The 27,873-nt window shown below is 44.2% G+C and overlaps 1 protein-coding gene and 1 long non-coding RNA gene across 4 annotated transcripts in view; one reads left to right on the top strand and one right to left on the bottom strand.

Annotated features, from left to right (window-relative positions):
* Nucleotides 1–78: 78 nt before the first annotated feature.
* On the top strand, nucleotides 79–15,336 carry LOC103676716. Of its 3 annotated transcripts, XR_005831987.1 has the most exons (6): nucleotides 79–466; nucleotides 9,204–9,369; nucleotides 10,987–11,135; nucleotides 11,248–11,390; nucleotides 12,822–13,000; nucleotides 13,139–15,336. It is a non-coding gene; the product is annotated as an uncharacterized LOC103676716 (long non-coding RNA). The 3 variants fall into 3 exon arrangements; XR_005831986.1 differs by lacking the exon at nucleotides 79–466 and having other exon boundaries at nucleotides 7,136–9,369; XR_572191.2 differs by lacking the exon at nucleotides 79–466 and having other exon boundaries at nucleotides 7,136–9,369; nucleotides 11,245–11,390.
* The window catches only part of FBN1 (fibrillin 1), a 225,136-nt gene continuing 201,694 nt past the window's right edge, over nucleotides 4,432–27,873 (bottom strand). The window contains exons 53-65 of the mRNA XM_008705933.2: nucleotides 27,530–27,649; nucleotides 25,876–25,998; nucleotides 24,664–24,795; nucleotides 22,619–22,744; nucleotides 21,860–22,066; nucleotides 20,137–20,262; nucleotides 19,770–19,892; nucleotides 16,812–16,928; nucleotides 16,239–16,367; nucleotides 15,345–15,464; nucleotides 9,590–9,821; nucleotides 6,954–7,128; nucleotides 4,432–5,734 (exon numbers count right to left, since the gene is read on the bottom strand). Coding sequence (XP_008704155.2) covers nucleotides 5,342–5,734; nucleotides 6,954–7,128; nucleotides 9,590–9,821; nucleotides 15,345–15,464; nucleotides 16,239–16,367; nucleotides 16,812–16,928; nucleotides 19,770–19,892; nucleotides 20,137–20,262; nucleotides 21,860–22,066; nucleotides 22,619–22,744; nucleotides 24,664–24,795; nucleotides 25,876–25,998; nucleotides 27,530–27,649 — 2,123 coding nt within the window. The 3' untranslated portion in view covers nucleotides 4,432–5,341. The remainder of the gene's footprint in view (nucleotides 5,735–6,953; nucleotides 7,129–9,589; nucleotides 9,822–15,344; nucleotides 15,465–16,238; nucleotides 16,368–16,811; nucleotides 16,929–19,769; nucleotides 19,893–20,136; nucleotides 20,263–21,859; nucleotides 22,067–22,618; nucleotides 22,745–24,663; nucleotides 24,796–25,875; nucleotides 25,999–27,529; nucleotides 27,650–27,873) is intronic.

The following is a 27,873-nucleotide window of genomic DNA, read 5'->3' as shown; positions in this document are numbered from 1 at the left end:
CAGAAGTCTCCCATGACACAGGGGAGGCAGCAGTGGGTTACAGGGTCATGATGAACATTTATGAGGGTCCAGGGAAGGGGTGCAGGGAAGAAGGAGGGCCATGCAAGGTGTTGCTCACCTCTCCTGTCTTCCCTGGGTTGCTGGAAGAGCAGAGGGGAACCTAGATCTTGAATCACAAACGGAATTTGTAGCTTCGTAGATTCCTGTTGTGATTTCATATACCGTGTTTGAGTTCCTCTTCATTTGGCATGCACAGTGAATTGAGTACGTGCTGTGTTGTCAGCAAGTGTGGGGGTTTTAATCTCAGTTCTACGTCTATAAGGTGAGAGACTTTATTTTTTTTTAAGTAGCCTCCACATCCAGTGCGGAGCCCGATGTGGGACTCGATCTCATGACCCTGAGACAAGACCTGACCTGAGATCAAGAGTTGGACACTTAACTGACTGAACCACCCAGGCACTCCAAGGTGAGAGACTTTTGGTAAGACACCTGAATTTGTACACAAGGATAATTACTCAGGATTGAGTCAAGGTTCAGAGGGACATCATTCACAAGGGCATTTTAAACTAGCGGTATTAGAGTAAAAAAAAAGTTATACATACATCTATATCTATCTCTGTATCTCTATCTCACTGTCTGTCTGTCTATCTCTATCTATGATGGAAACGAGGCTCAGAGAGGTCAAGGAGTTCCCCTGGCTGAATAACTTGGAAAGGGAACTGAGATTTGAAGGGGGCTTCCTGACCTCAGATTTCGTGCAGTGTCAGGCCCCCGGGCCAGGTCTGAACTGCGCTCTCGGTGAACCTTATACGCCAAAGAAAGGTCAAAGCTCTGAACCAAGGATCACAGACCCTGGGAGAACAACTGGAGACTGAGAGCTCAGCCTGTAGGGATAGCTGCCCTGGCTTCCCCGTCCCCTCCCCGTGGGAGTGAGGCCGGTGTGGGTGGGCGTGGCCGGAGCTGGCCTGATCAGGAGCCGTCTTCCCGTCTTCCGTCTTCCCCACCGAGCTGGTTCTGCTGCAGACTGACTCCCGGGCTCAGTGCCGGCGGTGAAGGACCCACAGGACAGCCTGCTACGGTCAAACGAGTAGGAAGCAGCAGGCCTCCGGGGAGCTTGCAGTGCTGCCCGAGGCACAGAGTTACTGGATTGGATCAGGACACTGCCTGAGAGAGATGCAGTGAAGACACTGAGGGATAACCTTGGTGTGACCGAAGACAGAAAGGCCAACCGCTGATCCCGCTGGTCTCATGTGGTGACAACAATACACAGCTTTTCGTGCTTTTGAAATTCTGCTCTATCAAGGTCCCATTAATCTTTCCCCACCTCGCAGAGCTGTTGGGGACCCCCGGAGCAGAGCTCACCGTGCAGATACAGCCACATGGGCGTGTGACCGTGGGACCACTTTCTGTCCACGGTTGGTGGGATCGATGGGATGTGCGATTATCACCAGGATGTTTTCAGTATCTCTACTTCGAAGAGAAGAAGAAACTGAAACATTGAGGTTTGACTTAATTTTCTCCCAGAGAGAATTTTACGTTTGAAAGGAAACAGAACGCTTCTGATTTCTGCACGTCAGAGCTCAGCTGCGAGGAACAGCTCCGGCGGACGATGGAAGGTCAGCAGCGACTGCTGCACAGAGCTGTGGCTCTCCCAAGCCTCGCTGCCTTCGAGCAGCTTTTTACTTCCAACCCAAGCTACAGGTTCTCAAAATAGCGAGCGTGAAGCCTGCTGACTGACACTACAACCAAACCACGAGGGGCCAGAGGGAGCAGAGCGGGTAATGCTGCATTTATTTATGAAATGGGACTAGTCACAGGGATTCAAAGTAACAATGGATATTACTTTCTGCGGAAGAAAACAAGAGTGGACAGAATGCAGAGAGCTGAGCTAGCATGAAATCAGACCCACTTCCCTGCTTCATTCGTTTAAAAAGAATGCACCTTCCACTGTCCAATAGTAAAAATGAAATTGACATCCGTTCGTAGAGGTCATGATTCAGGCTTGGCTCGAGGATGCAAAACAGCCCATGTCCTAAAAAGAGGTTTATGATTTTGTGTGCCAGAAAAACCATTTTGGATTCATTAGCAGTTAGCTGAAATAACAGATTTTGTGAAATTGCCAGGTCCTGTCAAATGTACGTCGGGTGTCAAATGTACAGGACCCTCATGTTTATACAGACATTTGTGAGAATGTCAGAACCTTTCATCGAGACCCAGACCTGTCAGTGAGCCCAGTCATGGATACACATGGAAATTTGCAAAATCAAATTCACGGCCTTCTTGTTTCTGTCTAACCCTAAACTCAGAGTACTGAGAATCCATTCCTAACCAGATAGTGTTAGACTCACACTGGGTTTCAAAACGTTTAATGAAGTAAATTGGTTTGCTGCTGCTGCTTTTTTTCTTTTTACAAAGTGTTATTTAAAATTGGCAAGGGGGAAATAACTTTGTCTTCAGCTCTGTATGTGAAAACTAATCCTCCTAGCAACAGTCTTCTAGCAGTTAAAAACAAGGTCCTTGAGCCATGCAATAATGACATTTCCGAAATATCTCTGAGAACTATAGTTAAAATCAGAATAAAGTACATTCTGTGGACAAAGCAGTGATCTAGAAATCTCTGACAGTTTATGGGTGTATAACTCTGAAGTATACTAGTATAGTACCAACCGAATTGTCCTTGAGTTTGGCTCATCTAATTTACAAACATGATTTCTGAAGTTTAACAGTATTTGTGATGGCAACGTCCAAAGCAATTTTGGCTGAGTAAAGTGCTATTTGTTGAACAAAAATGTAGTTGTTTGTGCAAGTTTAAACATTTCACAAGGCCAGCTGAGTTCATTTCAACCCTACTTACAAAATAATTATTGGCAAATGAAATGGGCTGGGGGGTAGAGACAAGACGTTTTCTAGCTTCTGAGAGATTTACAAAACCAAGTTCGTCCACCACTGGAAGTAAAATTGAAAGGTCACAGACAATTAAAAGGTACAGGTTTAAATCTCAGGATTCCAAAGGGTTCCAACAAGAGGAATATTTACAATGGAACAATGAGGAAAATGTTTTGTTACAGACAGAAACATGGAAAATATGCTGTTGAAAATTGTTGGCTCTGAAATAAATAAAATCCAGACTGAGACTATTAAAAATATCAAAGTGACCTACCGTGTGCCAACTCTATATTCTTCTGTTGTTTGTTATAAAGAAAATCCATTATTGAATATAATACAGTTCTGGTTAAATTATCAAAGACATTTTCCGAATGCAAACTGTTGTTTACCATGTGCTATATATTCTTGTCTAACAATTTTAGTACACTTCCATCATAGACCCACAGGCGCAGAGTTAGAGGGAAATTTTGAGTCATATTTTAACTTCCTAACCAAGGTACAAATTGCTTCCAAAATAGTCATTTGATTCATTTCTATTTAGCACCTATTACAAGCAAGATTTTTTGGATGGCAAAATAAGAGATACAAAAAAATACTTCAAGATGTGCGTGGCCTGTTAGGTAGAAGAAAGCATCCTTGTCCGCTGGCTGCCATCATGCCTAGCCTGGGACCCTCTGAAGAGTGACAGGGAGCTCACCACATCACAAGGAAGTCCATCCCTCACTGGGTAGCTCGACGGTTAGGAAGGTGTGTGTTCCCCTAACTTCATGGCAACTAACCTTCGTTTTGTCTTCTGGAATAAGATGGAACGGACCCACTCCACCATCTTTAGTGTAGCTTTTTGAAGCTGTTGAGAGGACTTTCCTTTGTCCTACATGGTTTCTTTCCCCTGCAGGCAGCAATTTTATTTCACCTTTTATTTTCACCACCCTTCACTTTACTGTCCTTGGGGATTGTAAGAATTATTTTATATCAGTTCAGTGAGCTTAACTGTTAAATATTCAATATTGCACTTAAAACTGCATTTTCACATTATGACAGTCCAAAAACAAGAGCTAGATAGCATTCAATTGGATTCAATTTGGGATTATCCTTTTGTAATTAGACGAGCACTGACTAACAACAGATGTTTGGGGGGAAAGGATGGCGCACCTAAGCCTTGCCAACACTGTGTATTTGAGGGGAGAGGGCGTGAGCAATCTTTTATGATGAAACCCATGTGCTCTAAGACAATGACCGAACTTGGTATCTTATAATACTTAAATCTAGTGGTCGAGAAGTCACAGGATTACTTAGGTCATGTTTTAGAAATGAGGCTACAATCTAAATTTCTTCTTGGTGAGAAATAACTCCGATGGCTTTAATGAACAGAACAAGGGGCTAACTCGAACGTGTTAATTGTTTGCTAGCCGTTACACGTTTGGCACCTTTCGGAGCTGTAACTACCACACCCAGGATGATTTAAATTCAGGAAACTTTATTTAGCTTCCAGAACGCCCCCCCCCCCCCAAATCCCACATCCATGCAAGAACACAAAGCCAAGGGTACACTAAAAAAAGAGAGACTGTTTTATTGTGACATTTATGACATGGACCCCTTGTTGACAGGAATGACCGAGGGTGATCTTGGCATATTGCACAGGTGTGATGAAGGATGCACAGGTGATCCTCTGGCTGCTGAGGCTGGTTCTTGGTCCTCCCAGACCTCCATGCACGTGTGGGCCAGTCACAGAAATTTCCTTACCACTTGGTGTATACGTTTAACAAGTCTTTGGTCTTAATAAGCACCATTACAAACCCTCACATTAAGGGCATTATTATTCTAGTTTATAAATGTTTCAATGATAAAAAAAGCACGATTACAGTATACACACACTTAATTTACATGTAATGTATTATAACTCATAACTGAGATAAGCTACTGAACTAACTTTGGTTGATTGAAATTAATGAAGTATTTGAACTGAATACTTGTAATTTGGTTTCTAAGTTGTGTAAATATTACAGTGCATTTATAAATCTAGTTTGAGAATTTACTAGCACCAAATAGATATTATAATTGGCCAACCTAGTACTTGTATTTGGAGAAGCAAAGTTTAAAAATTTGAAAATACAGAACAGTCCATCGATGGAAAGCACATTCCTGTACATCTGCTAGAAGGATGGCGTGTCAGCATGAATGGCTGACCCCCAACGAAAATATCGTGTCCCAGTTTTCAAGAATCAACCCAGATGACAAGGTAGCTGTGCTACACACATGAGAAGCCTGAGAAAGTGGTTGTTTTGAACTAGGGTAGTCACCTGTACCTTGCTTTTTGTAATACAAGAATAGTGCTTATTTATAGAAGTTTACTCGGTGAAAGATTGTACCTATGATATGAAGATTCTGATGGGGGGACAATTCCGTTCTACCTATCTATCTTTGTTTTTTAATTATTTGGTCTCTGTATGGTGAATTAATGAAGCAAAATCTGAATTTTCATCTTCAGATTATCACCCAGTTCACCACTGAGGTAGTCTTTGTCATATTTATCTTCTAGCTGATTACGCTCTTTCTGTTTATAAAGTGGAGTACTGCTGATTTGTAATGAGTAGGTTCCAGCCACTGGCTTCTTCTTGGTGAAGTGGAGGTAGCTGATCCCTTCCTTTTGGTTGATTTTAAAGAAGCCATTTTCGTTTCCGGATTCGATCAAGTATTTGTTGTGATTCGTCAGAGTCGTCAGGGCGGGGAGGAGCTCTAGGATTCGGACCTTGTTGCTGATGTGGGAAATATTGAAAGCGAAAACGGCTGTCTTCTCAATGTCCCAACTTGCGAGACTCACGTTGTTGGTGTCTCTCTCAGGCTGGTCCTAGAAAGACACATGGCAACGTGTTAAATAAAATGCAAATATGCCACTTATTTCTCATCTCAAAGAAAAAGTGACTCGAATCTCCCACTAATACCACCGTCTGCTCATGTTGTATACACCGTGTTGAAAATGCCTATTTTCACAAAACACCATTTAAATCGCAAATCTGTTAAATTGGCACGTGTTTATAATATTTAAAAAATATTAAACTGCTGTCAAGACGGAAGTCAAGCTGTTGCAGGTCTTCTAATGCAGTGGGTTTCAAAGTGTGGTCCCCAGACCGGCAGCATCGGCGTCCCCTGGGAATCTGTCCGAAACGCAAATTCTCAGCGCCACCTGAGACCTACTGAATCAGAAACCCAGCCCTGGGGTGTCTCCCAGCGTCTCTCCATCTTAACAAGTCTTCCAGATGATTCAGATGCACGCTCAAGTTCGAAACCACTGTTTTCATAGGCTGTTCTCTTCCCCTGGACTTATCTCATTTCCCAAACCACAGTGGATGGGTTGCAGCACCCGTGCTAAGAAAGAACCCGTCTATTTCAGTTTTGCTCACTGACGCAAAACCATCCCCTCTGAAGGACACGCCTCTGAACCTACTTCCTGACTCTGATGATCTGCTAATATTCAATGCTTTTCACCTGGCTGCTTGCTGGCCTCTCTGGGACCACATGTGCCGGATTCTCCGGGCCTGGAGCCAGAGGTCTGGGTGAATATCTGTGCATTTCTGAGTTGACTGAAAGGCTGCAGCAGCCGTAGGCAAAGAAAACCAGGCTGCTTGAGCTCCATGTTGTTTTTGTCTAGAATCCAAGTTCCCTCACACTCCACATGGCTCTTTTCAGTGGAGGAGCCTCTAGCTTTCAGAACTTGGCGTCCCCGTGGAGAGAGCACTGTGTCACTTCACTATTCTGCCCACTTGCTGTCCTGGATCTCAGACCTTTCCTTTCAGCAGACTTTGGGTGGGTGTTTGACTTTCTCTTTGGCGAGACAGAGGAAATGAGCAAGTATGTGAAAACCTTCGAATGGCCACTCCCTAAAAGCAGCAAGAAACTCCAGAGAGTCCCACAGACTCTTGTAAAATGCAGCCTAGAGCTCAGGGAATGTCTGGATTTTCTCCCCAGGGAGCTTTTTCACACTTTGGAACATCCTTGGAGGAAACCACAGGCATCTGGAAGGCCCTTCTGCAACAGGAGACATCGGGAGAAACCACCTTCTGACCCACCTCGATGTTGGAGGCATCTGTTTCGTTTGCACTTCTCCGTTTCCTGCCCCGTTTGGGGTAGCCGTTGATCTTACATTCATAGCAAGCCTCCGGGGAGAGAGAATTGTCATCCATTTCACCGCTGGCAGGTGGCTCTGGGCCTCCTCGGCCCATGCCGATTCCAGAAACACAGTGCCTGTGGAGGAAGGAGGGACAGCCCTTTTTCATTAGAACGAGGAGATAAGGGCGGAGGAGGTGTAAGAGTTCCTGTGAAGCATGGACCCCACCTAGTGACATTAAGCCACTGATTATTTGTCCATTAGGTGCTGGCTGGTTCTGAAAGGTACAATGAAGTCCTCTGGGTTTAGGCTCTGAGTCTCAGTTCCCAGGCTTGGTGGATTTCTTTCTACTATCGCTCCAGGTCCTGTGTCGCATACTGATTCACCCTTTCCTTTCTGAACCCGACTGTGGCAGGTGTTTTGCTGCACTTACGCCGGGGAAGGGAACATGGAGTGGAAACGGGGGAAAGATGGGGGTGAGGGGGAGACCACGTGACTTGGAAGGTTAAAGGAAAATGTCTCCCTTTTATGAACCAGAAAGTGAGAAAGGTATGAGCCGCCACCGTCACGCTCCTTGCCCTCTCCCTTCACTGACCCCATCACTGCCGCCTCCCCTCCACCCCCACTGTCACGAGCCTTCACCATTCTAGCTTCTGAGCAATTTCTCCTATTATTTGACCACTCGCTTTGGCTGAAGCTACTGAAGCTGTAAAGAAAGTTCTAGGTAGAACTGAAGTTGACTTAGAAGCGAACCGTGAAGACGTGTAACATATAAGATGCAAGTTTCAGAGCTTGCCCAACTGTGGGAAATTGTTTCAAGTCATTCAAAACCACTAGGGCCACTGGCTCTGACTCATGTGAGGCTGGATAAACAAACCCATGCCCAAGAGAGAACTAGTTCAGCTGTTTTTCTTTGCCTTTCAGTTATCAAAGCCAAGTTACAGAGGGAGGCTTGCATGTTTCACAAGTACCTTGTTTTGTTATTCTGCTTACTATTTCATAGGCCTCTTGGAATGTATTTACCAGGCTCCTCTTTCAAAATGTGTTGAAATATCTGAATGACCCTAAGTCTTTATTTTGGGGCAGGGTCCACTCTAGTGATTCACGGAGAAGCCCAAACTGTTATAAACGGGCAGAGCTCTACTAATGGGTCATAATGAAGACCGATTATTGATCTGTATTAGTTGGCCTATTTTTTATAACCCAGTTTTCTTTACGCCTTTAAGATTCAAAATATAATGCCAATAAGCAGAATCTTTTTTGTGTGTTTTGCAGCCATTTATGGGCTCCTTCTATTTTCTGCAATCCTGCCAGAGCCCAATACATTTCCTTTCCCCTTCTTCTATCTTGCAGCATGAAACGTGCAGAAACAATACAATGGATGAAATGATGAATGCTCACCGTGTGTGTATACATTCGCATAATGATTGAGTTATTGGAAGGAAAACCCCAAATTTGTAGGCTTTGGTTCTTTTCTCAGAACTCCTTTCCAGTATTTTCATATCCCTGGAACACCACTTACAAGAAGTGTGACTACAAAGTCCCACTGGCCAGAAGCCAGTTTGGAGTGTCACAATTTTTGCTGGGAAAATGGTTCTGGCATTCAGCTTATAAAGAATGAGTCTACTGAGAGCCAGACACAAACATCTGGGAATTTGTGTCCTATTGCTGGCATTCTGTGTGCTTCCCGTGAAACATTCTTTTACCTTCAAGTCCACACAGACCCAAAAAGAATCGCTTGATGTTTGTGTGTCAAGAAATCAAAGGCCACTCAATTAAGTTAATTTGACATATACACGCATGTGTGTGTGATGGAATGTGTGATTTTGTGGGGTGTGTCTATGTGTATGTGCAGTTGCATATGTGTGTATGTCTATTTCATGTCTGTGTGTTCCTAATTAAAAAGGTAAAAATTGAAATCCTTAACAGGACAGACAAAAGTAGATGGACAGCAGGGACAAAGACCTACATTTGAAAACTTACCACTAAACTTTCAAATTACTGAGTAAAATAAAAATATGTCTTCCTTCTCCAACACTCACACCTACAATGTGGCGAAGTACTCTACCTGGAGAATACAATAATCATTTAACTCCTGTTTCACGCTCTTTTGGTAATTCTTAATGTGAACTTAAGTCGGAGGTGTAACGTATACTTTAAAGCCAGGTATCTTGGTGATTTATCCTAACACATAACGTTCTCTAATGACAAGGCATTTGAAGCCAAGGCCGAATCCTGCTTGCCCCAGGAGAAGGGCGGATCAGCAATGTGCAGTGTGAGTCCTGCTCTGGCCTGGGTCGGCCCCTGCATTTCTGGAGAAATGAAGCCGTGTTCAACAGGAAGATCAAGAGAATGAGACAGAAAAAACATCTACAAAGGTATTTATAACTCGTTTCATAGTCTATGAGTTTGCAGAAATCTTGATGCCTCCTTTCAAATGAAAGAGCCTAAGCCCTTTGCAGAGGTAACTGGAACGAACTCTAGGATTATAAAAAGGCTGATTCTCCTCAGCTAGGAGGGGTCACTGGGAGCTGCCTCTGCTTCATGAGGTCGGGAGCAAGAGCGCCTCCGACCAGGAGCAGGCACAGCCGCGCTTACCCTTGGCCTATCCGGAAGTAACCGGGCGGACAGCCGCACAGGTAGCCGCCCTCCGTGTTGGAGCAGCCGTAGCTGCAGGGCGCCTGCGCAGAGCCACATTCGTTGATGTCTTGGCACCCTCCGCTGAACTGTTCGTACTGGAAGCCGGCGGGGCACATGCACTTGTAGCTGCCCAGCGTGTTGTGACAGGAGGCTCCTCCACAAATGTGTGCGCTGAGGCACTCGTTCTCATCTGCAGGGAAAACCAGAACACACCGCATGTGTGACACTGGCCAGGCATTTCCACTGGGGACTGCCGGCCAGCTGGCCCTCCTTTAGCACTCGGGAAGGTAGGGCAGGCCGAGGTGCCTGGGGTGGGGAGAAGGACTAGAGAGAGAGCGAGCGAGCGAGCTGTGGAAATGGATGTGGCCTCTTGCCACGTGGTGAGCAAACGTGCTCGATGAGGTCAAACGCACCAGGTGGAGTGCATTAGAGGATGGCATTCGGAGCACCGACAGAGTCCAGGTCTCATTTGAAGCCAGCACTAGTATGTTCCGCGCCACACGAGCCTCCCGTGAAGCACGCAGGGCTGGTTCGTAGCTGAGGTTCAAGGTTCGGGGTGGGAGGGAAGGAGTCCTGCAGTTCTCCATGAGCCGGACGGCCGTCTGCACAGCAGGGACCAGCCATACTCTCGGAGACTGCTTTCCCAGTCCTCCTCTTTCAGGACGTGCGGGGCTGGCAAGGGCCACCATCCTGCAGGAAGTGTCTGCCCCACTTGCACTTCCTTTTCAAAAATCTGCAAAAGCCCCCAGGTGCTTGTCCTGGGGATGAATAGTGCCTTCTGGTATGTCTGCTCCCATCTCTGAATGGGCCCCCCCTTATCCAAACCAGCCTCCTGCCCAGAGTGTCTGGGCCGTGTCTAAAGCAAAGTATGGCTGGAAGAGATTCAGTGCAGACTTCACAAGCAATAATTGGAAAAAACCCACAATAGAGACAGATGCTGCAGGACTGGCTACCCACAGGGACCTGCCAAGTCTGACAGTAAAAAGCAGGAAAAAAGAAATCTAACTTTAAAAAATCAACTTGAGGGAGAAAACCTTGAGCATCTCACTATGTCTAATTTATACCTTTTTGAAATCTCGAATATATTTTTGTAGGCCTGCCTTTGTAGGGCAGGCTGGAAGCTTGCTGGTAAAACATTCCTTAATCGCCATAGCCCATTTTCAGACATATGTTCATTTGAATGGACACAGATTGGCCTTTGCCTCACTGAGCAAACACTTCCAGTGCAAGGGAGGAGGGGAAATGTAACTGTGGTTTATTAGACGCCCATTGCGTGGCAGAGTGCGAGGTGCTTCACGTTTACTTGACCTTCCCAACAACCACGGGCAGTAGGTGTTATAATCCCTGTCTTACAGATGATGAAAGCAAGGCTCCGAGAGCCCGTCTGAGATCTCCCAGCAGCAGCAGCCGGGCAGACATGCACGCCCAGGTCTGTCTGATCGCAGAAGCCACGTGCTTGCCTTCATGCCAGTGTCTCTCAACAGATTCAGCACCATTTAAACGGGTACTTCCTTTGTTTTTTAGTTGGTTTCACCTTTTTAGATTCCTTTATAAAAAACAGAAGTGTTTCTAAGAAAATTTATTTGTATTTATTGATTTTTTTTTTTTTTAAGTAGGCTTCACGACCAGCATGGAGCCAGTGTGATGCTTGAACTCATGACCCTGACATTAAGACCTGAGCTGAGATCGAGTCGGACGCTTAACTGACTTGAGCCATGCAGGCGCCCTGAAAATATCTGTTCTAAAATTAGAAAAACAGGTGGGTAAAATGGTGGGGGCAGGGTGGTTGCATATGTATAATATTCTCCCTCTCTCCTTTCCTTCCTTCTCTCTCTCCCTTTCTTCCTCCTTTCCTGTGTGGAAGGAATAGATACACAATAAGAAAGCCATTCGCTGAGCTGCCCTGCTACTGCTCAGTGCCTAGCTACAGATGTGTTTGAGGATTCTTTATATCCAAGGACTCTCAAATATCCACCCAAGGTCATTTAGGCTTCAGGGTTCCTACAACAAAAATAATTAAATATGCCATTGTCTTTTGCTTTTGCCTTTACTTTAAATCACAGATGGAGTGTGTGATAGATACCAGTGGAGACCACGGGCACCAAAGAGTGAATGAGGAACTGAGGGTTATTACTTTGGTGGAAAGACTATCCCTGGGCGGGATGTTTTCTCCTTGTTCCTCCATGTTACCTCTGGACTTTTCACCTCCTCTCCTTTGTCCTGTGCTTTTGGGTTGGGCTCAGCCATTGGTTTCCTGATGGGACTCTGATAGATAAAACCTCTAAGGCCCAGGTCTGTATATGGAGGACAGGACCCATCAATATAAAACACAGATTTATTCTGTATTGTTCCAAAGGACAGAAATAGGTTAGAAGTAGAGGGAGGAACAGTTTATTTTCTATGAAAAAAACATCTCTAAGAATTAAAGTTTTCTATACATAAATTGGGCTATCTTGGGAGAAAGTGAATGCCCTTCAAGATGGTATTCAAGTCAAACGTGGACAACAGGGGAGGCTGGGGAAGGATTTATATTTTAGGAATGAGGTCAGACCAGATAATCTCTAAGGCTCTTTCTAGCTTTGAGCATCTATCTGTGTTACTATAAATATCCATCCCAGTCAAGAACTCTCTCCTCCCCTTTCACATTCTTTTCTATTTTACTTTACTTTGCTTTTTTTTTTTTTTTTAACTCCCTGAAAATCTAACAAAGTTTAAATTAAACTTATCTGCCGTAGAGAGCTAGGGTCAAGCAGAATAGGGATTAAGATAAGAAATTGGCAAATGTTCAATGTTTACAGCTTAAAAAGAGTGTCTGCACTCACCCTGTTCATCAGTATACAAGCACGATTTGTTTCCCATGCTTTGTGCTCTCCTGACCTTTTTCATCCTGTGCACTCTGGAGCAAATGGCTCCAAGTACAGTTTTCAAAATCTTTGTTTTACTCTCAGTCAATACTTGAAATTGGGGAGGGTTTTATCCTTTTTATAAAGAGAGACATTTTATTGAAACAGGCTTAGATTCTTCAAAAAACCCTCCTTAAACTTAGACTGAAACCTATCCCCTCTGTCCTCTAAAATCACAGGTTGCAGCATTAGGCTTGCCTAGCATGTGTTAGCAATGGTGTGAAGGGAGAACCGCTAGGAGAATTCCAAAATGTAGGATGGGCTTTCTTTTACAAATTTTTCTCTAGGTCAACATGGCTTAACTCCAACTGCAGCTGCGAGCTTGATATATTCCACAAAACAATGAGATCCAGTGGCCCCTGACCCCAAGCCCATCCATCTTCTAAGAGTGAAATTCTGGCTGCCCAGGAGTGAGGATCCAGAGAGGGCTGGTCCAAAAGATCTGCTCTGCTCTGCATGGCTCCGGGTAAGCCATTCTGGCCCAAGGCAATGCTCATTCTGGATAGCTATAATTCTTAAGAGTAATGAGCTCAGTTTGGGCTAGTATCTTTTGGGCACTGAAACCCCCCAAACCTCTTCCAACTTCTAAATCAATTTATTCTAGAACTCCCAGCCAGGAGACGATCTTCACGGGGCCAAAGTGGAATCTCCAGGCAATGATGACATGACCTGTCCCCGGACTGAAGGTAGGAAGAGGAGAGGCGGGCTGGTCAGCAAGTGGTGTAGTCTAAACTCTTCCAGCGCTGGCATCATTTTAGCCAACCCTACTCACCCCTCCAAAACTGTGTCTTGAAAAGAATCAAACCAAATGAGAGGGATGCAATTTTGATAAATGAAAACACCCCAAACATATCTTCATTTGGAGTAAAGCAGAGCATTGAGCTGTGGAACAGCACCTGGGAAGCAGTAATCCTTGTGTCTTTGCTAAGGAGGGCTCTGTATCCAAGAGTGTGGCAGCTAGAACAGGTCGCTCCAGCACCAAGCGTACCACGGTGCTGCGTGGATACTTGGTGAATGAAAAGAAATGAGGGAACTCGACCCTTGAAATGCAGCCCTCAATCAGGAAGTTAAGAGCCTAAGGTTCTAGCCCCAGGTGTGTCACAAAGGAACTGGGTTAAGGACAGATTACTTTCTCTTCCTTGGGTTTCCAGGTCCTTCTAGTAAAACCATGAGCTTGGGCTAGATGGATGTGGCATCGCTCTAAACTCACAGTGTTTCAATTCTCTGTTGTGCATTTATTTTTTTAAATTATTTTTTATTTTTTGACTTAAAACGATATTCATTTATTCTCTCAAAGATCTGTAAATTTGAAATCCCGGTGGATGGGGTGCATGGGTGATTTGGTCAGTAAAGCGTGGGACTCTTGATTTCAGCTCAGGTCGTGATCTCAGGGTTGTGAAATCAAGCCCTGGGTTGGGCTCTGCGCTCAGGAGGGAGTCTGAGATTCTCTTTCTCTCCCTCTGCTCTTCCCCCTACTTGCACATGCATGCAGGCGCTCTCCATAAAGAAAGAAAGAAAGAAAGAAAGAGAGAGAGAGAGAGAGAAAGAAAGAAAGGAAGGAAGGAAGGAAGGAAGGAAGGAAGGAAGGAAGGAAGGAAGAAAGAAAGAAAGAAAGAAAGAAAGAAAGAAAGAAAGAAAAGGAAAAGAAGGAAGGAATCAAGGAAGGAATCAGGTGGATTTGGCTGGGTTGTCACAAGCCTGACCAGAAGGCCCGAAGGCCAGGTTGTGTTCCTAGCTCATTCGGGTTGTAAGCAGAATCTAATTTCTTGCAACTATGGGTCTGAGCTACTTATTTCCTTACTGGCTGTCTGCTAGGGGACCCTTCCCACTCCCAAAGCCTGCCTGCATTGTTTCTCATGTGCCTCCCTTCATTTTCAAAGAAAAAAGGGCATTCAGGTCTTCCTTAGGCTTTGACTTCCTCTTACTTCCTTTTCTGTCAGCAGCAGAATACTCTACTTTTGAAGGTTCACCTGATTGGGTCAGACCCACCAAAATAATCTTTGTATTTTAAGGTCAATTGATCTGCAGCTGCAATTTCACTTGCAAAATCTTTTAAGTACTCAGAAGAGTGTTTGAATAACCAAGGAATGGAGATCTTAGGAAGTGATCTAGAATTCTGCCTAACAAAGCTTCTATGTTTGTTTTCCTTGTCCCTAGAGTTATTATTTCATTATAATGTATTCTGGTCGAGATTTTTTTTTTTTTTAACTCATGAACCAGACTCAGTATTTTCTTTCAGTGAGAAGACTCACAACTTCAATTTTGGGAAAGTCCTGATCTGATGTGCATTTAGAGTTATATTCCCATGACATTATGGAATCAAAAATGACATAATCTCAGTTTAATGAGTCTGTGGGTCTCCCTTAATTTTCAAAAGAATTTAGCAACCTGAAAAAACTACACTCTGCCCCAAAGGCTGCGTAGAGCTGAATGGAGCCACTTCTGCGTCTGCAGGCCAAAAGTCACTCAAAATAGCCTCTGGCTGGCTCATATTTTTCAGCCAGAGGTAGGATTTTGTCGGCCCTCCTGCAAACAGAACTCCAGCGTGGGCCAGTGACAACATGCAGCAGAAGAGCAGGGGGATGCTGAGAGTGAAGGAATTCAAGGGGCATTTCATTTCCGATGTTCTCAAAGTATCTGTTATCATTTTTTTTCTGTTTGCTGTTTTGCAAAGGCTGTAACTTTCCTCTGGTTTCAACCAGGCTAGGGCGATTTTAAATGACTCGTTTAAAGTTTTCAGAAAGCAAGCACTATTTGGACTCACAGAAGCCAGGAGCGATTTGTCTGGGTACCAAGGAAAGACTACTTGCCCACACACTGGTTCCACTGGTAGTGCTGGAGGTAGCCCTGGGGGCAGCTGCACCTGTAGCCCCCGATGATGTTCTGGCAGCCGTGCTGGCAGCGGTGGTTTCCTTCACACTCGTCCACATCTGAAAAGGAAGGGAGAGCCGCCTTGAAGCCACGTGAACATTTGTCTCCGAGTCGTTCTCTGAAGCAACATTTATATGAGTGCCAAAGGGAGAGGCAATTTTACTAAGAAATCTGACCCCGAAAAGATTATTCTACCACCAGAATGTCAAGACTGTGTGCTCCGGAGCTTTTGGTAAGTAAGTGCCAGGAGGAAAACATTCGGATATTCCTGGTAATGTTGACAAATGAAAATGATGAAGAAATTAATGTAAGGCCCAAGACCATTCTAGGGGATAGCTGTGAAAAGCATTTGTGTTAGCTTATTTGTGCCAGGACCAGAAACTAAAAGATGTCAATACAGAAAGGAAATCCTAAAATAATTTAAAATTTTAATTATGTATTATCAAAGGGGTCATTCTTCATATATTTAATCCACCTTAGGGGAATCCTTTTAGGACTCTGGGTCCAATGACTGGAACGTCAATGACTCAAATTCAGGAACCTAGCTATTTTTCTTGACTAGTTCATGCCCTCGTAGGTTATGCTACTCAGCAGAAAAGCCTTGACTATTGAGGAAAGGCACATGGTATAGACATGATCAAGCCTGAGACAAAAGATGGATCTCTAAACTATGACACCTGTGCCGACCCGGCGAAGTATTTCCCACCCGCGGTCGGCTGTTCTCCCTGTGCTGTTCCAAGATCTCGTAGAGGAGGAGGATGAAGAGTCTGAAAGTCACCCAGCCTCCCTCCCCCAGGACCTAGCAGCTGCATCAGGCTGTGGACCCCACCCACCTTCGCAGCTGGCGCCAGTCTGATCCAGTGAGAATCCGCGCTGGCATTCGCAGGTGAAGCTCCCAGGAGTGTTCTGGCAAATACCCTTAGACCCACACAAGTTGATGTCGGAAGTGCATTCGTTGTTATCTAGAAGACGCGGTGAGGGAAAATAATTAAAATTCACTGAAGCTCTCTCTGTGGTGTTTAAAAGGAGGAGAGTGGAATGATTCACTCAGAAAAGGCCAAATAAGGCCAATAACTTTCCACGTACAGGTGTGCACAAGCACACACACGTGCTCACATATGCTGACTTGTCTTATTCCAACAGTAGAGGAACTAGAAAACAATTCCTCAAAGGAATAGCTACATTTCCTATAGGGTATCTTCCTTTTTTTTTTTTTTTAATGATTTTTTATTATGTTAGTCACCATACAGTACATCCCCAGTTTCCGATGTAGGGCTCGATGATTCATTACTTGCGTATAACACTCAGTGCACCACGCAATACGTGCCCTCCTTACTACCCATCACCAGCCTATCCCATTCCCCCACCAAGTCAAGCAGAGAAAGACAACTTCCTCTCCCACTTACCGATGCAGGCAGTATGGTGCTGGGTAAATCCAGGAGGACATTTACATGTGAAGCTGCCGATGGTGTTCACACACAGGAACTGGCAGTTGTGCTGCTTGGTGGCACACTCGTCAAGATCTATAAAAAAATGTTAAGATGAGTATCAGGGTCGAACGATACTCCTAGGAAGGAGTTCTGAGTTCTGACCTGTACATGTCAAATAACCCTGGCCGGAATAGACACGCGGCACATGGCTGGAAGGAACCTAGGAGATAAGGGTTTGGAAGATGAAATGTGCTCGCCGTGTAGACCAAAAAATGCAGCTCTTTGGGGGATCCAAGGAAATCCCGATTCCCTTTCGCTAGAGGAATACAGGAATTTATCAACAAAGGCATTTCAAATAAATCGTGACATTTTAAATAAACTATAAAATGAAGTAAAAGATTAGGGATTCTCAAAATTTTCCAAAGCACTGAAAAGATCTATTCAAGTTGAAATGCAAAAAGAAATGTTGAGGCTGGAAATTAATTTGTTTGCCCAGTTCTTTTCTTCTTCTTCTTTATAGTTCTTTTCAATTCACTGTTTTGAATCTGCTCAAATGAGGTGTTCAAACCGATAGAGAGTTCTCTTCTTCAGAGTCTCCTTTGGTTAAAACAAAATTGAGCGATCAAGAAGGAAACAAAGGGGAGAAAAAAAACCTCACTCTGATAAACTAATAGCACATTTCAAAACAGCCTACAGTATTTATCCAACATTGTTTTCCATATCTCAATAAAATCCTCCGCTTTTACCAGACTTCTTTCGTCATTGCCGGAACTTTTAGGCTCATTCTCAACTCCATTGCTATTTAAAGACCTCAAGAGATAAAAAGTATGTTCCAGCTTTTCGTTGAATTTTAACAACGACAATAACATCAACATCAACAAAATCACGGTGTATTCAGGAACCGATCTACCTTCCTTCCTCCCTCCCTCTCTCCCTTGCTTCCTCGTGGCCTTGTCTGGTCCCCGCATGCAGAGCTGTGCTCGCAGCTGCAGAGGAGAACCTGTGGCTGGCTGGACTAGCATCTAGAGTGAACCTCTACGGAAAGAACCCCCCCAGGCCCCCAGTATTTCTCCCAGCGCTGACTTCTCTTAAAATGCAGCCAATCCTGTGCTCTTTCCACCACCGCGGGGCCTGCTGTTCCGGCTTTACTGGTTTCTGCATTATTGGCAGCTCTGCGCCTCCTGCCAGTGGGGTGGCCTCCCCTTCCTCTGACCCAAGGGGCCTCGCTAGAGCACCGTCCCACGGTTGCTGAAGCTTACCTGCACACAGGTGAGGGAGACAGCGGAGCGATTTCTTAACACTGTCTTCTAACTACAACACCTTCAGAACAGCAACACTTGCTGTTCTCGCCTCCAAGAACATCTCGTCTCTACTTCTCTCCTCTTATCTGGGTCATGCCCAGCTCTCACGGGGGACGTGCTGGTCCCACATCTCCCCCCGAGCCATCCTTCTCTTTCCTGTCAGTTTCAATAGTACATGTATCTGCACCACTGGGTTTGATCTTTAGTCATACATGCTAAGTATGTGGAAGAATCTAGCCCTCATGAGAACGGGAGAAAGGACTTGTGTCGTGAGGGGATCTGTAAGGGTGGTGGTGCTGCCCTGCGCACGCCTAAAACCATAAAGAGAACATCACTGGTGCATCTGACACATTATGAAAAAAATTGTTACCACTATACATTTAATTCCCATTTTCCGTCTCTTATTGCTAGACATTTTTGAGGATTTTCTGCCCCCACAGGCTGGAAAAATGCTGTAAATTTGTTTTGCTCGGTGCAGATAATATACACACCGAGAGCGATTTTCTCTTTAGTTTGGTTCTCTATTTACAGGAATAAGTCTATGGCTCTGAGTTATAGCCTCACACTGCCCAGAGCTCACTGTGAGCCACAAATGGAGAATAAGTGCTATGTTTGAGGAGAACAAAGCTGTAAACGACTCTTTTATTAAGATAGTCAGAATTTTTAAATAGGTCTCTCAACTTCCTCTCCCCAAATTATATAGGATTTGAGCTGCATAGGGAAACCTCAGGCATTGTTCATTCTGTCATCCTATGTTAAAAGTCTCATAGTTGAGGGTCCTACTTCCCTCTGCTCTCCACTCACACTCCATCCCAGTATTTAACTTCCCTTACTTTCCTTTTTCTCTGTCAAGGCTTCATGGTAGAAATGCTCTAACTCTTCTTCTGCCATCTGGTCTACCTTTCCTTCTCCCAAATCCCTCCTTTTAAAAATTACCCTTAAGTTTCATTTACTTGTGCTATTCACTCAATGTGTGAAGTTCTTACTATTGAGGAAGATGTTTTTAGGAGTAAATTTACACCAACAGACTTTTGCAAAGGATAACTTCTGGTTGAGGAGGGATTTCTACAGAGAGTTCTGTTTCTTAATTCTTTGGGATATTTATGGTTCAAATAAGGTCATGGAGGGCAGGAATGGCCCTCGTTAGCAGAACAAAAACCTAGACAAAGTGTTTACTTAATTAGGCACAGTGTCTTCTAGGTACCAGTTAATCTGAGGCAGGACAATGCCAGAGACCTGGGCTTTAGAGTTACTGAACAGATTGACTACATAGAATAAAGAGAAAGCAGAAAAGAAGTAATCGATTAGGAATCTGTCCCACCTGAGCCTTAGACACTGGCCCCACGGTCTCTGAGACCCTCAAGAGAAGCCCCCATGGATGCCCAAGGGACAGGCAGTGTGGATGGCTGCTGCTGTCACTGCCCCTCCCCTTCCCCTGCAATCTCCCTGGCCTCAGCCTCCATCTATCCATCCACCATACAAGGTGGGTGGCAGGGAGATCCCAGGGAGGCACTAACCCCAGGGAAGCACCTCTTGTCTGTGAAGAGCTTGCCTATGGATTCCCCGAATGCACAGGGAAGACAACAACGTGCCCAGGAGGCAGGTGAGTGGCTGTAGGCAAATTCTACTTTACCTTTGCAGCTCCTTCCATCCTCCTGCAGAATGTAGCCTTTCGGGCAGGAACACTGGAAACTCCCCTCTGTGTTTTTGCAGATAAAATTGCAGGGTTTGGGGGCCTGGTTGCACTCGTTCAGATCTATGATCAAAAAGATACCGTGTGACTGTCCATCTAAAATGCTCAGTACCCACAGGGTCTAACAAAGAACTTTAGCTTTGAGGAAAGAAAAGGTATACTCTGTGTAGTCTTTGATCATTGTCTTATGTTTTCCTATGAAATTACAGAAACTTTTTAGAAGCTCAATTTGAGGATTCTTTATTTTTTCCCATAATGTACAATTTCCACTCAGAATAAACCGGAACATCAAAAACAGAGCACTTACCTACACAGGAAGTTCCAGTTATATCTGGAGTATAGCCATTTTTACACAGGCAATGATAGGATCCTCTGTCATTGACACACTCCCCATTTCGACAAACGTCATGAATAACCTTGCATTCATCGATATCTGTTAATTTAACAAAAGGAGGTTAAAATAAGAAAGACATTATAAAATGGGCAACATCAATATATAGGGGTGACCTTACTATAAATACTAATAAACTATCTCATGCACCTAAGAAATTAAAGCAAAGGGACGACAGGATACATTTCGTAGGTCATGGTAACGATACCGAAAGGCGAATGAATAGCTGCGATGGATGACAGTATAATGACTAATCAGCCCAGGGGAACACTTTCATTGGTTTTCTAAATGCATAGTTTCCCTCTGGGTCCATGGACACCTATCTCATCCAGACATATTCAGCTCCTTGCTCTGCCTCATGCCATCAAGCCTGCCTCCTGCTGACATCTCACAACTGGCTCATAGCAGTAGACTCTTTTAACAAGAAAATCCCTTTTTTTTTTCTAACAGTGCATGTCCAAAATAAGGAGGAAGGTTTCCTTCCATTCTTTTTGCTGTATTTAGAGTTAATTCTGAAAAATCTCAAACTGCATAATACTGGGGAAATGGGACCAGACTTCCTTTGGTGAGGGAAGCACTAGGGCTCTGGGGTGGATCCCCAGGGTTGGGTTTTTGCAGCCTGATAAGGAAGAGAGACCCTTAATCACAGCTCCACCCCAGGGAGAAAGATCTGGTCGCTATGCACTGTTGAGCACTAAAGCCGCTGTCCTTCCACATTGTGACCCATCTATCTCCTTAGTGCCAATACCAAATGAGTTCTTAGCCTTCGATTGCCAATCATTTTATACCAACAGATGTTATCTATCCTAATTCTTTCCTGTTTTCTCTGAAATGCAATTTTGCCTGCCCTTCCTGGTCTCGAGAAGCGAGTCTTTTCCACCATCTCATTTTCACATCCTTGGAAGAAACATCAGTTGCTTTTGGTCACTCCGTCCCATCCAGTTCTGTTATTCTACCTTTAGCCACATCTTTCTAATATCCACACAAATCTGCTAATTCTCCTTCCTCCCCTCTCACTTCCAGTTCCTTCGCAAGGAGCTGGAGAAGTCTCTCTCCCTCGTCGTTTATGAGGCTGGCAACCAGGGCGGCTGCTGCTGCGGAGCACAGCCCGGAGGTCTTCTCCAGAGCGGCCTCGCACACCGCACGGCCTCCTGCGTCTCCCAGCGGAAGCAGCTGGCGCTTTTCCAGAGGCAACTGTGTTTTAATTGCCAGGATATCAGCATTGTCTGTACTTCCTTCATGCAGCATATTTCAGCCAGTTTTACAAGTTAAAATGCATATTAATGGACTAGTCTAGGAATTTAGTGATCGTATATCCCACAGTTTATCTAAAAAATTTACATTCGGAGTAACCAATAACTGACTTATAACTTCTGTTTAAAATTTTGGGGACCCCTTGTGATGCAGAGGCAGGAACCCAAGCACACACAGCTTTGGCCACCTGGCCTCGAACGTCTAAAATACCATAATAAAGGGTTTCGGTTGACATAAACCAGGCAACTCAGCCTAAGCCCGTACTCTAGATTCCATATTCTCAACTGTTTTTCATAAAACAAACAAGCAGATACCCTGCAAGTATTTTTGGACCATAAGCGAATTACCTGCTCCACTGTTCATAAATCAGAACGAAGGGAAATACCTGCTCCATTGGTCATAAATCCTCGGCCATGGGGGCAGAGTTTTTTGAAGGCCACAGTGCCCTGGAAAGGGCAGATCTCACAGTGGGGGCCCCAGCCTCTCCCGCCATCACAGCAGCACTCAGACTTGGTGACCGGGTTCCTGTTGCTCGAGCCGATCTGACACAAGTTTTGGAGCACCTCCGTGAAGCAGTACCCTTCCCGGTTGTCTGGAAGGGACATTATGTTGCAAAGAGGATTTTAGGGCATTTTATGAGCATAAGAAGGTATTAAGAATTTGGTCAAATATAAAACCCAAAAAGGATGTAACACTTTACCCTGGGTGAGAAGAAGCGAGAAGGGAAAGCTGGAAGCAGCAGTAAGAGAGAAAGGATGACGTCTGAGGGAAACAAGACAAGAAATTCAGTAAGTGGCCCACGCAAGGTTACAACTCTCTCTGCTCCCAGAAATACGGAGGAGTAGTCATGCTATCGAGAGAGAGGAGCAGAAAAACACATGGAAACGGATCCTCAGCACCAAGGGCTTTAAAAGGCAGCGGAGAAAGAAATTCCAAACAAGTGATTCATTGATACATTTAGCAAAGGAAGAATTCAGCTGCAGGCTGGTGCTGAGCCCCAAGGACAATCAGTCATTAGGTCATTTCCAAAATAGGAACCCGCCTCAAATTTTAACAGTTTCTGTTATTTCAGATCAGAGATCTGGTGACAAGCATCCCAGCGTGATGGTCGGGGCTGCGAAAGCATCCCGTCGTGTGTACTCACCAAGGCACTCGTCCTGAGTAGGGCTGGCGGTGAAGCCGTCATTGCACTCGCAAGTGTAGCTGCCCCGGGTGTTGAGGCAGCGCCCGTTCTCGCAGATGCCGGGCTTGGTCTGACACTCATTCTCATCTGTGGGGTTTCGTGGGAAGAGCAAACACAAGAGCAGTCATCCTACCCCTTTGCACAAGGACGGAGTCTTTCTTTTTTAAATTTTGTCCATGAATAGATAACCTTCTCATGTGGTTCCCAATTCAAAAGGTATAAAGGAGTATTCGGCCAAAGTGCCCCTTCCGCCCCTCTTCCTCGGCCACCTAACTCCCGTCCTGGGAGACAACCCTGTGTTACTGCCAGTTTCCCATGTATTCTAGAAATGGATTCGGCACATACAAGCAAATACATTGTGTGTGTGTGTGTACCTCTGTCCTTTAAGAAACATACTTGACGGCATTTTGATATAATTAAACGTAGACGATGGCATTGTGTGTACACATACATTTGTCACTTAATAAAATTATACAGTTTTCTTTATCTGTCCATAAAAAGAATTCCCAAAGGATTGTTTTAAGTGAAGGGAAAAAAAAGGACATCGCACATTAAAGAAATATTATAATACTTCATCAGAATAATGTCTGCAATGGGTCACTTTGACCTGAGAATTGGTCTACACGTAATCTTCCAATTCAACATAGATTACGTAATACTTCAACAATATTATTGAGAAATAATCTAGTCTCCCGGTTTTAAAAAAAAAAAAAGCGTTAAAACAAGCTGGAGATTCTTAGAATTATCTGATGATTTTTTAGAAAGATCATAAATAGACTTGCTTAGGTGCACCCCACGCAGAATAGCTCCGAGCCCCGGAGGCAGGGATCTCATTAGGCAGAGTTGGAAGGTGACAGCTACAGTACTGTTGAAACAGGCTAAAACTCCTGATACCCACACCATCCCCAGAACGATTAAATTAGAGCATCTGGGGTGGGACCTGAATTCTCCAAGTGATTCCAGTGGGCAGCTGAGGTTGAGAACCCCCGAGCTAGTGTGTGCTCCTACATCAAATACTTTTTCTGTGCTTTTAAAGTCTGCTCTTCAATTACTGTTTAATTCTGTGTTTTACCGAGTAAGGAGACGATGAGATTCTTAAGCTTCTTGACTGACAACATAAGATTTCTTTTTCTGGCGTCACTGATTATTAAAAATGAAAAAGAAGCATGTGGGAACTTTCTAATAATTTTCCCCGGTATCGACTTCAAACCAGAGGTCGGGAAACTTTTACTCTAAATTGTAGTAATATTATAGTATTACTATATTACATATAATAACTGTTTTAGGTTTTGCAGGCCATATGGTCTCTGTTGCCTTCACTCTATTCAGCTCTGCCATTGTGGCATGAAAGAGCCAAGGACAATGTCTAAATGAATGGTTATAGCTATGCTGCAACATGACTTAATTTACAGAAATAGGCGGCCGGCTGGCAGGCTGGATTTGGCCCTCGGGTTTGCCCATCTCTGGTCTGGAGCTGTGGTTTTCGGTGGAGGAGCCACATTACAATCGCCTAGGAAGTTTGGAAAAATGCCAGTGCCTGGACCCCGCTCTAGACAAGAATGGACTCTCTGGAGGAAGATCCCACTGGTTTCACGCTACTCCTGGTTCAGAGGGACCAGGCACCTGTCATTCAGTGTCAGGGTACTAACAGCAAAGTTGGGACAACAGAAAGACATTCCAATGTGGTAAAGAGAACTTACCCTGAAACAACAAAAAGTATAAGGAGTAAAGGAAAGCAATAGGGGAAACACTTGGTGCCGAATCCTGGCAGCAACATGGGCTAAGCAGGTAGACAAAGGCCTGCTCGGAGGCAGAGAACAACGGTGCGCCTGGAACTCAGAGATAAGCAAGAGGCCAGGGGCTCTCCAAGGGAAACTGTGACATGAGACAAGAGAGGAAGATGGCTCTGTCCAAGAACACATTGCCCCCAGGGACTCAGACTCCAAGTCCCTTCTGTCCCTTGTCACTCGACTCGCTCGAAGCTCCTTGGGCTGGGACTCGCTTACCTACGCAGCCCTCTCCGTCGGGTCTCCGCTGATAGCCGGGCCCACAGATGCAGATGTAGGTGCCGATGAGGTTCTTGCACTCCATCTGCTTTTCAGCACAGTCGTGTTTGCCCTCTTCACACTCATCCTCATCTGGAAGGAATGTGCGGCGTGAATTATAAAAGAAGCTGCATTAATTTCCTGCCTTTGAAGCGTGAGATGGTATCAAGTAATCGATTTTCATTTACACTTATTTCAGTGTTAACCTGTTTCCTTTTGTACAGTGGGCACTGGCCTCTTAAGATTGGGAAGGAGTCTTCTTACCACCTTTGAACTTGATGAAGAAATTATTCCCTAACTAGCTGATAACCTCTTCAAAGGCAGGAAGTGTGATTGTTAATTCTTTTTGATGAATTCACCTAAAAAGATCTTCTATAAAACTTTCATAATATAATAATTATGACAGCACTATAATTACAATATAGTACAATAAGCCAAAGCTTCCATTATATAACAGCTATAATAACATAGTATGAATTTATGTAATATTAATATATGATTAAGTTATTATTAATATAACTAGAATAATCATTGTATAATGACAACTTCAGTTTGTATACTTTGAGGAAAAGACAAACATTGACAGATATCATATTCTCTCCTGGTTCTTCCTCATCCCTTATTGTTCTATTGCATTTCCCTTTCTTTATCTTTCTCCTTTACGTGGGCTAAGCTGAGAAATTTGGACTTAATCCTGCATGTGATGTAGAGCTCTTCGTTAGGAAATCTGTTCACCTTCAAGAAAAATCCTATTTAAGTCATCTGAAGAGAACAAGTAGCAGCTCATTTAAGACCTTGGAGGAGCAAATGAGTGCTCTTCAAGGAGCCCCGTGATTTACCTAACTTTGTGTAGCACAGCCTAGTCCAGAGCCACAGTAATTGCGGGTGTTTGGTAAGCATTTTTAATGGAAATTATTTAACTGAAGTAGATTCCATATGCTACCCCCACTCTTGGAATATAACATCCCTTAGTGATGGGGATTTTTAAAAATATTATTTGACTTAATACTATCATACTACGGGCAATGATGACCCCCATATTGTCCGTGGACTATAGCAGATTTCCCTGATTCCCAGCTTTTCTCTACTGATAGAAGCTTTGGTTAGACGTTTCCCATCATAGATAGAGTGAGAGCCCCCCAGTTTAGATGACCTTTAACATGGATGTCTCACCTTTGCACATCCTTCTATCCTCTCTCAGAACATATCCAGCAGGACATTTGCATTCATACGACCCATAAGTGTTTACACACCGGAAAGCACAGAGCAGAGGATTCTGGGCACACTCGTTTATATCTGCAGCAGAAGGGAGCAAGAAAATAATGGATCATGGGCATCAACCAAAAAAAATATCTGTTTTTATCAAAAGTTGAAATGCTTCATTGTCATCAACATGGATGCACCAAGCAATCTCTGGTTTTCAAAGAATCATAAAATGAGTTGGTTATTTTATACTTGGTATAGGCAAGGTGATCGCGGGTCCTGGTTCTCCTAGCACAGTCCCAGTTCTGGCTTATTGTCCTGGTATGATTATTAATGTTATTTGGGTGGATGAGAAATTATAGACCACCCTACATATAGGAGAGCATTTCTGAAATTCTGGCTTTGAAGTCTCAAGCTGACCACTTGCCATTCCCTAAAGTCACATAGAGCGCGAATCAGTTTTACCCCATTCAGTCAAAACAACTGCCAAGTCCATGGCAGTCAGAACAGACGCAGACCCATCCACTATTGCTAACCACCTCCCCTTCCCCATAGAGAAGAGGCTCCTGTGAAATCACAGTGATTCTTGTGCCCAAGCAAATGGTGTTCTGAATAACTTTACACTTTGGAGAGCTCACACTGATGCCCAAGTTATAACCTCACATAGGAGGGACTTTACCATTAGCAGGTGGAAGGGATTTCTATAGATTCCATAGTTTGGAACCAGCAGAATATGTTTGGGAAAAGCAGGGTTAAAACAGACCATCTTGATTATCATGTTTCTTTCTAAGTCCAGCGATGCTGACTATCAGGGAGACCCCAGATCATACTTAGTCATGGCCTTTAAAGATTCAGCAACAACTAGGACAGTGGGTATTGATAGGACATGTCTCTAATGAAAAGCTCGCTTTCATACCATTTTTATCCTGTACTATTACCTCACCTTCATTCTCTTCTGTGACCAGTGGTCTCCACTGCCTATCAGAATTACCCAGAGGTAATTACCCAGAGTCTATCAGAATTACCCAGAGGACTGCTAGACTCCACTCTTCTAGTTTCTGATTCAGGAGGTCTGGGATAAGGCCTGAAAATCTGTATTTCTTACAAGTTCCCAGGTGATCCAGGGAACACCCTTTGAGATCCACTGTTCTAGATACTTCCTCTCCTTCCCTTCTCTCCATACATCTATCCCACTATCCTACTAGGCATATTGGCAGATGCTTACAGAGTATAGACAAAACCTCTTTTGCTGCGATTGCCCCAGATGGCTATAGGATGTTGGTGGTTATGTCACTGTGCAGGTGTTTCTATGAGTAGAAAAAAGAAAAAGAGAGGGAGCATGGGAGATGAAGAAAGAGAAAGAAGGAGAAAATGGAAAAGAAGAAAGGAGGTAGCAAACAAGACGGGAGTTGCGTCTAAATACTTGTAGTGGGGAGACGCCAACAAGAAATCTGCATATTATACAGCGTAATTTGTGCCATGAACCAAGAGAATGATGGTATGGGCCATGAGGCCTACATGTTTCTTTATTCTGTACACCCTGAGCGGTATTTAATATCAAGAACTATAATCAGCCAACTACTGTCTCCATGATCAGAACATGTAATTCTGCAAAGAGGCTTACCTTCACAAGTCATCATTGGACCAGGCTCAAATCCCTCCTCACAGGTACATTCAAAACCTCCAATCACATTCTTGCAGGTTCCATTTCCACAAGGATTGCCCACAGAACATTCATCAGTATCTGCAAGTGACCAAGAGTGCATTGAAAACATGATGAATGAAGACAAAAATGGGCTTGGACTCAAATAACCCCTCTTACTTTATTGGGGTACTTCGATCTGTGGCATCTTGTCTTATCCTCGGTCTGCCTTTACAAGAAAGGAGTGCACGTGTCTTATCTCCACGGATTTACAGCTGTGAAATTTGACCTGCTAAGTGGCAGTGGCACTAACAGTGACAGTATCT

Source organism: Ursus maritimus, unplaced genomic scaffold (genome assembly GCF_017311325.1).
Source record: "Ursus maritimus isolate PB19 unplaced genomic scaffold, ASM1731132v1 scaffold_35, whole genome shotgun sequence".
NCBI classification, from domain to species: Eukaryota; Metazoa; Chordata; class Mammalia; order Carnivora; family Ursidae; genus Ursus; species Ursus maritimus.
This window is presented reverse-complemented; position numbering and strand designations above follow the sequence as displayed.